General features: G+C 55.2%; 1 protein-coding gene across 1 annotated transcript in view; it reads left to right on the top strand.

Annotated features, from left to right (window-relative positions):
- The first annotated feature begins 8,154 nt into the window (after window positions 1-8,154).
- Window positions 8,155-8,600, top strand: part of AMER2 (APC membrane recruitment protein 2) — a 1,939-nt gene continuing 1,493 nt past the window's right edge. The window contains exon 1 of the mRNA XM_024125808.1: window positions 8,155-8,595. Within this exon, the coding sequence (XP_023981576.1) occupies window positions 8,155-8,595 (441 nt within the window). The remainder of the gene's footprint in view (window positions 8,596-8,600) is intronic.

Raw genomic sequence — 8,600 nt, 5'->3', positions numbered from 1 at the left:
GTAAAAGCTGGGGCAGAACGAGGAGGAAGGGATGGAAGCTGTGAAGGTACAAAATAATCCAACTCTATTAAAAACGCCTCTAATGGGATCCTCCAGATGCAGAGGGAGCCGCCTCGGGAGGTGGTGAGAGCCCTCCCCTGGGAGCCTTCCAGTCACGCCTCGGCAGCTGCTTGTCGGGTGTTGAGGTTGAGGTCCTCCGCCCCGTCGTGCGGGGGCCGCGTCTTGGTGGAGGAGGTGCTCGGCGCGCTCCACGCACTGCTCTTGAGTCGACAGAGATAAGAAAGAAGCCCTCATCCCGCTGAAGCGTTACAACTTCGAGATCGCCCAACACGTCTGATCTACCGTAATGTCTCCCCATCAGCAGCGAGTGTTCCTGGACCGGCCCTCACGAGGTCAGCTTCACCACTTCTGTAAGATCAAGGCCTTGAAGAGCCAAATGGCTTGTTCATTATTGAAGGGGTTGCTTGCAGCCCTTCCTGCCTGTGAAGTCACAGCTGCACCACGAGGCCCTCACCTCTGGGTTTCCTTGCCCAGACCTTGTCCAGACTATCCCGACCTCCCCAAATGCAGGGCCGAAAAGGCACAAAGGCACGGAACATATCTCTCCTCAATTCTCTCCAGCTTCTGAGACAAAGAAATAGCCCAGGGAGCCCCTGAATCACGGAGACCAAGAAAGGAGCTGCCCACACAGAAGTTCACAAAGAAAGGGAGGCCTGGGCGAGCCGGGGCAGCGTGATGGGAAAAGGCAGGGAAAACTTCCTGTCCGTTCCGATCTGATAAAGTGTCCCAGCCTTGGTCCCAAGGGCCCCGAGAGATAACAACCCCAAAGTCGCTTGCAATTCAGCTGAACACTTCTTACCAGGTCATTCTAGGGCAGGGCACAAGATAGGGAGAGAGAAGCAGGGGGGACAGGGGCCCTGGGCGAGCCTGGGGCGGTTCACTCTCTCCACACATGGGCCTCAAGGGCAGCAATGCTGGCGCCCTAAACGAGGACAGACTGACCCAAGAGACAGGGACAGGTGGTCACTTTGCCACTCAGTCTGAAGGCCCCCATGGGGTACTTTCAGAGTGCTCCCCATCTGTGCCACCTTGGGGGTTAATCCCTGCCTCGTCTGAGCTGTAATCATTGGCTAATCAGACAAGGCACTCCAAGAAGCCCAGGCCGCGGTTTTTGCTTGCTGTAATGACTTTTCTTTCATTAGAGCAGAGAGTAGGTGACCTAGAAATCTCCTGTGTGAGCTTCTGTCTTCTGCTAAACAAAAGCAGACACTCCGAAGAAGCCGGCGTGTTTAGAATGCACAGCCCTCCCTCCGCGAGGGTGATTTTAGTCCCCGCTCCCTGAACAGACAGGAATGAGAGCCGCGAGGAGGAGATCACAATATCCTGCTCTTTGCTGCAAACTGAAAAAAAAGAAAAGAAAGAAAAAAAAAGGAGGGGGAAAGCCTCCTGGTATTAGCTTGGGCTAACGAGCTCACTGGTGTGTGTCTGGGAAACATCCCAGAATGAATTCATCCGCTGAGATGTCTGTCTTTTGAAAAAAAAGTACCCTTGTAGTGGTGGATGGCAAAGGAGACACAAATGGATGGGAGCCGCGTGAAGCCGGATCAGGGGCTGAGCCGAAAGCAAGGAAGCCCAGGAGGTGGCCAGCGTCTGGGCACAAGTTAAGCCTGCCGTTTGGGGATTAACCCGTCGTGGAGGTAAACATAGGGTTTGGTTTTTTTTCTTCCAAAGGAGAAAAATCTAACACGTAAGCCGCCATGTCCCCATCATACTGACCCAGCACCTGGGATGGAACAAGGTCCCGTCAGTCTGGCCAGGTGGCAGCATTTCACACTGAACTCAGTGTCACAGTGACGCGTCTTCTGGTCGGCATCCAGGGCTGGCATCGCGCCTGCTTCACGCCAGCACACGGTAGACGCTCCGTTAAATGCAAATGGACGCAGCTCAGGTGACCTGGAGGCCCTTCCTAAGATACTGGAGGTGGCAGTAACCATGGTCGGGTGGTTAATTCCGTCTCTTTCAAACATGTACTAGATGTAATTGCCTTAAACAAAACATATTCTCTTTGAAGGAGAAGGCTGCAGGGTACGAGAGAGCTGGACGTGGGGGATGGAGTTGGGGACCCAGAGGTCTTGGGATCTAAGACGCCGGCTTGTGCAAGAGGAGGTGGGAGGGAGGTGAACCCCGGGGGGGAGCTCCCTTCCCCGCGTGGCTGCAGGGTGGGTGGATCTGTGGCAGCTGTCTGCTCGAATGTCTTCTCTCCTTCCCCAGTCGTCGGAATGCGGCCAGGCACGGATCCGGGATCCGACGGAATTTCCCGCTCTCTCTGTCGCTAGATGCGGCCACATGACTGGTTGTCACCAACAGAACGTGAAAGGAAGTGAAATGTACCACATCTGGGCCAAAGCTTCTTCCAGGGTTTCTTCTCCCTTCCATCGGCTGGATGCAGATGGCAACAGGGCCCCCAGGGAGACACGGGGGCGTGACGCCTGGGACCCTGCGTGGTTGATCACGTGGAGGGGACCCACTCCACTGACCTGAACACTCGCCCCGGCCTGGGGGGTGAGCAAGAAACAGTCCTCCGTTGGGTTGAGTCATTACACTGGGGGATCTATTTGTTTTAGAAGCCGGCACAATTCCAAGTAACACCTTAGAATAACTGAGGGAAGTAACCCAGCAGCCCACGGGACTCAGAAGGGGGAGACGGCGGCCCCAGAAAGCGAGGCATCAGCCTCTGATTGAGACGATGGAGCTACTCACCCGCAGGGGGAGAACCGCACTCTTCACACGTCACCACCTTCGTTTCCCAAAGGTCAGGGTCCACTTCTGGGAGGTGGGCCCTGGGGCGCCACAGGAACTGACACTGCGTAGAAAACTGCCTGACCGTTTGTGAGGTACCACGGGAATTTGCTGCAGCTCAGAGAGACGCAGGGGAGCTGGGGTCCCGGCCATCACGTGGGGGTGCATACGATTCGTTAGCTGTACGGTGCGGGGAGGGGAGGACAATACTGTCCCAGATGGTTAGTATCCGCGCTCCAGTGGTTCAAAGCAGGACAATACGTATTCAGGGATTATGTTCGGACTTGTTGGAACACAGACTATGAGAGCAAGTGTGTTTGTGTGTTGTGTGTAGGGGGTTAGGGATGGGACAGGGCCAGGAAGTTAGCGTAGGTAGGCAGAGACGCAGGAAAAAAGAGAAGACTCACCTATTGAAGTCCGAAATAAACTTTGTAGCCCATGGCTAACACTGCCTCCAGGTCAGCCCCACGGGAGGAGGCTGGGACACCCCACGGGCTTAGGAAGGTGAGCGCGCTTGTGTGTGTCCCTGTGCCGCTGCAGCAGCCGGGGGGGAGGTGCTATGACGTGGGGTGGGCCAGGGAAGCAGGGCAACTTTCTCGAACCTCTGAGTCTGAAGGGAAGTAGCTGAGAAAGGCAGCCAGCAACCCCTCAGGCATCTGCGTGGCCGTGATGAGGAGGTGCCCGGGCAGAGCATCTACCTGAGCCATGCAGGTGGTTCGTGCACACTGTCTGTCTGCCGAGAGGGCTGGACCGACCCTGTGTGTGGTGCTGCTTCCTGTGGAGAAGCTGATACAGAGAGGAGCTCCTTTGAGAGGACAAAGGCACACCGAGCGGCCAGGTGCTTGGGCTTCTGTGGTGGTTTGCAGCCTCTCCGGCCCACCCTGCTGAATTCCTGTGCCTGGCCTCCTTGTTAACACCCGTGGGCCCACATCTTGGGCTCTGGTTCCGGTTGGCATCCCTGCTAGGATGAGGTGATTCCCGCGGCTGGGTCTGGCCTTCCGAATGTGCGTTCGCCCGCGGCCGAGGCCTGGTGTCCGGCCGCACGCCCTCTGCTGCCTGACCTCCTTCTGCCTGTTTTTGGCTTGCCTGCGGCCACCTTGGTGCCGACAGCTTGGAGAGACCCCGCCCTACTCTGCAATCTGGGATGGAATATTCTTTTCTTTTTTTTTTTTTAACATTTTATTGTATATTGGAGTATAGTTGATTAACAATGTTGTGTTAGTTTGGGGATGGAATATTTTCTGAGTAGCTCCACCCAGGTAGCAGACCAGGAGAAAAGGGAACCGTTGAGTTATGTTCCCTCTGGATAATCCCGAGAGACCCTAGGATCTCACAGATGGATGTTAGGACCTAGTCCTCGTGGCCACCCCCATTTTCTTATTTATTTATTGTCTGCATTGGGTCTTCGTTGCTGTGCACGGGCTCTCTCTAGTCGCGGCGAGCGGGGGCTACTCTTGTTGCGGTGCGCAGGCTTCTCATTGCGGTGGCTTCTCTTGTTGCGGAGCACGGGCTCTAGGCGCGTGGGCTTCAGTAGTTGTGGCTCGTGGGCTCAGTAGTTGTGGCGCACGGGCTTAGTCTGCAATCTGGGATGGAATATTCTTTTCTTTTTTTTTTTTTTTAACATTTTATTGTATATTGGAGTATAGTTGATTAACAATGTTGTGTTAGTTTGGGGATGGAATATTTTCTGAGTAGCTCCACCCAGGTAGCAGACCAGGAGAAAAGGGAACCGTTGAGTTATGTTCCCTCTGGATAATCCCGAGAGACCCTAGGATCTCACAGATGGATGTTAGGACCTAGTCCTCGTGGCCACCCCCATTTTCTTATTTATTTATTGTCTGCATTGGGTCTTCGTTGCTGTGCACGGGCTCTCTCTAGTCGCGGCGAGCGGGGGCTACTCTTGTTGCGGTGCGCAGGCTTCTCATTGCGGTGGCTTCTCTTGTTGCGGAGCACGGGCTCTAGGCGCGTGGGCTTCAGTAGTTGTGGCTCGTGGGCTCAGTAGTTGTGGCGCACGGGCTTAGTTGCTCCGCGGCATGTGGGATCTTCCCGGACCAGGGCTTGAACCCGTGTCCCCTGCATTGGCAGGCGGATTCTTAACCACTGCGCCACCAGGGAAGCCCCCGTTTTCTTTCTTGTTCACTCTGGCTGGCAGTGGTACTGTCCTCTCATTGCTGGCAACTCCAGAAGTGCCTCCCATGACCTTGAAATCTGCCAAGGGCCCCCACTTGCTGGAGCACGCATGCCCAGTTTGAGCCCACCAACGTGGATGTCTGTGTCAGGGGCACTGGTGACTGCGCTGAAGAATGGAGGAGAGGGGTGCCATCACCACGCTGACAAGGATGCTTGTTGCGGGTAGGATCGTGTCCCCACAAAGATCTGTTGAAGTCCTAACCCCTGGCACCTGTGGACACGACCTTATTTGGAAGCAGGGTCTTTGTAGGTGTGACTAAGGTGTAAGTTCAACGTTGCATGGAGCTGAAGGCAGAGTTTAGGATGACGTGTCTAGAAGCCGAGGGACGCCAGGATTGCAGCCATCATCAGAAGCCACCGGAGAGGCATGGCCTCTGCCCAGATGCAGCGCTGCCAGCTGCTGCATGGCCCCTGCGCCCGGATCCCCGGCATTGCAGAGAAGCGCTCGTTTTGCTCTTATGCGCTGTGTACGTTTGTGATGCATCCTGCCATTTTGGAATAGCGTTACCCTGAAGCCCCAGAGACGCTTCCTCTATTCCCTTCTCCTTTAATTCTCTGTTCACTCTCTAAATTTGGGTGGGACGGGGCAGTGGCAAGCTGGAGGAGAGAATGAATGAAGAAAGCATAACCTAAACAGAGGTGCTTCTGGTAAATGATCTTCACGGTCACGATCTGTCTTTCAGAGAAAAAGTCACCATCCTGTGCAATCTTTGCGTCCCCACGCTTGACTGTGAAGAGCATTGTAAGGTGTGAGAAGCCTTTGCAGGGATTCATGACAATGGCCTTGACTTCAGTCTGCCACCCAACAGCATGATTGGACCCTCACCATCACCCTCCCGAGTGGCCAGAGGGTCTCCCCATCTGTCTGGTCCTTTTGGTGAAGTCCTTGTAAGCTGGCCTCCCTCTTTTCTCTGTTGGTCCCCGTAACCAGGCCCTCGGGCTGGAGGACATCTGCGGGTCCCCACTCACACCACAGCTTCTAAAGCTCACCTTCCCCGGGGCCCTCGGATGGTTCCTGCATGCGGGCTCCCTTCCACCTCAGGACCACCAGGGCACCTGCCCTAGGCTGAAGACTGCTCTGTCCCTTTCTCTTTGCGTTAGGTTCTGTGTCCCAGAGGAATGATATCCATCCCAAAGTCCTGGCCAGACTTCTTCCTGGGGTCCCAAGGATTCTCACGTAAATGAGACTCATTCAGTCCGTCCTTTGAGATCAGAGCTCTCCAGTGGAAAAGCAGGTCCACCTTCTCCCAAATCTCAGGCTCAAGGATGGGGAAGGGAAGAGTTTCTATAGACCACTTCACTTCCTCCTGGTCCCAGTCATAAACTCTTTCAGACCCTGAAAGAGTTTATGAAAGAGTTTATTTAACCTTCCACCCCAGGGTTACTGCAGTTCTGTAGTAACCCACGTAGCTAAGCAATTGCATGGTGTGTGTAAAAGAATTGAGAGGTTTTCAACTGTCCCCCGAGAGGTTGTGAAGAAATAACAAATGTGTTTCTCTTTATGGTTCTTCATACCTATTTTCTCCCTATGGCAATGAGGACTCTGACCCATCAGGGCAAGTGGTCAGTTAGAATTGGGAAAAGTCTGTCTGGTCTCAGCTTTGCAGCCTGTCCTGGCAGAGATGCATGCAAATAGTGAGAGAGAACTGGGAAGAAAACCCTTTCCTGAATCCAAACTCTGATTTCTCAATTTTAAAAGAGTATCTTTGATCAGAATCAACAGAAGAGGGCAACTATACAACTAATAACCCCAAGGCCTAAATTCACACCGTGTTCCATGCTTCAGAAGCTGCAATGGTCGATATGTTATTAGTAACACTGCAAGTTCAGTCCATGGGGATTGGGGTTTCTGAGGCTTCTGAGTAGTGCACAACAAAACAAAGCTCAAGAGGATTAGGGGAAAGATGGATATTTGTATAGATGTAAATATCACATGTTATTAAGTAATATTTAATGAATAACAATAAATACTGTGTAATAACTACTATTATTACATATTTATTACATATCATTAAATAATATGAAACATAGATTATATGTAGGCACATGCTTCTCCAAATTTCTTCTTTTTTTGCTAATAAGCCCTCAGCCAGGATCATGAAATCCGTTGCCAAGTTTACCATATTAGCAGCCACTTTCAAAGTCAAAACATAGCCAAGATCCCCACATTGGGCTGTTCCCTGGGACAAGATTTCCTTTTTCCCAGACCAAGCAGCCAGACCAAGTGGCACTCAGGGACACCGCCAGGCTTTTCCTTGCCCCATGGGGAGAGGACTGCAGGACAGTCCTGGGAGGCGGCGAACGGGGGTTGCAGCAGCAGGGCAGGAGTAGCGCATGTGTCCGGCTCCATGGAGAAGGAGAGGGTAGACCCTGGACTCCAAGGGCCACCTGTGGAGTGGACCTCAACCCGGGTCCTCCTTCCTCAGCTCGGTCAGACTGGGTGGTGTCTTCTGTGACCTCGGCCCCAGTAGCTGGAGTCTGGGATAAAAGCCAAGGTTGTCCCAAAGGACCAGTCAACTTCCACCCCAGGGAACTTGCACTTTCATTGCAGAGAGTTGCTGATTGGTATCTGACTGATGGCCGATGCTTTTGTAGCAAGAATCTGAACCTCAGTGATCCCGGTTCCCCATCGACCCGGAGGCTGTGCTCAGCCCTGGACAAGACAGATGTAAACAGACATCCTCCGTGCCCGCGGGGCTTGGTACCCAGATGATAAAAAACGGACATGCAGGGCGTGGGAAAGACATGACGAGTCATGAAGTCCGGGGCGGGTGGTTAGAGAAATCAGTGTTTTGTGTTGGGTTGGATTTCTTTGTCCAATCGGGGGCATTTTGCGATCCACGACTGGGCTTCTGAAAAGAGCGATCAGGAGGAGGAATCTGAAGGTGGGTGAGACTGGATGGAATTTGCATTGCAAGATTACGGCCCTAATTTCTGCAATCTGCTCGAGGAGGCTCCGCTGCCCGCTCTCGCCGCAGAAGAGCTGCAGCACAAAGCCGAGCCGGACGCGAAGTGGGTTAGGGCGTTATATAAGCCCCGGCGGGAGGGGAGATGGTCTTTTCTGCGCGCTCCTCCCGCGGCGGCGGCGGCGCGGCTCCGGTTGATTTAGAGCGCGGCTGACAGCGGGCTGGCGCGGCCGCGCTGACGCCAGGCTGCTGCGTCGCCATGGAGACGGGCGGGCGCGGCGCGGCTGTCAGCGGCGGGCGCGCGGCCGCGGGGGGCCGCCGGAGGAAGGCGCGGGCCGCGGCCGGGACCCTCGCGGCAGACATGGACTTGCATTGTGATCGCGCCGCCGAGCCGCCGGCCGCCGAGCCGCCGTCGGGCAAGATTAACAGAGCCGCCTTCAAACTGTTCAAGAAGAGGAAGCCGGGCGGCGCGATGCCCAGCATCTTCGGGGTCAAAAACAAAGGGGACGGGAAGGGCGCGGGGCCCGCGGGGCTGGTGCGCAGCCGGACGCACGACGGGCTGGCCGAGGCGCTGGTGCTGGAGGGCGGCCGCCGCGAGGAGCCGCGCGCGGGCGGCGGGGACGGGGCGCGGCCGGGCCCCGCGGCCCCCCGGGCGGCCCCGGGCGGCGCGGGCCCGGCGGCCGGCGGCTCGGTGGCCAAGGCGCA

The sequence above is a fragment of the Physeter macrocephalus genome, chromosome 13 (genome assembly GCF_002837175.3).
Source record: "Physeter macrocephalus isolate SW-GA chromosome 13, ASM283717v5, whole genome shotgun sequence".
Taxonomy (NCBI): Eukaryota; Metazoa; Chordata; class Mammalia; order Artiodactyla; family Physeteridae; genus Physeter; species Physeter macrocephalus.
Note: the sequence above shows the minus strand (reverse complement) of the source record. Positions and strands in the feature narration are given on the sequence as shown.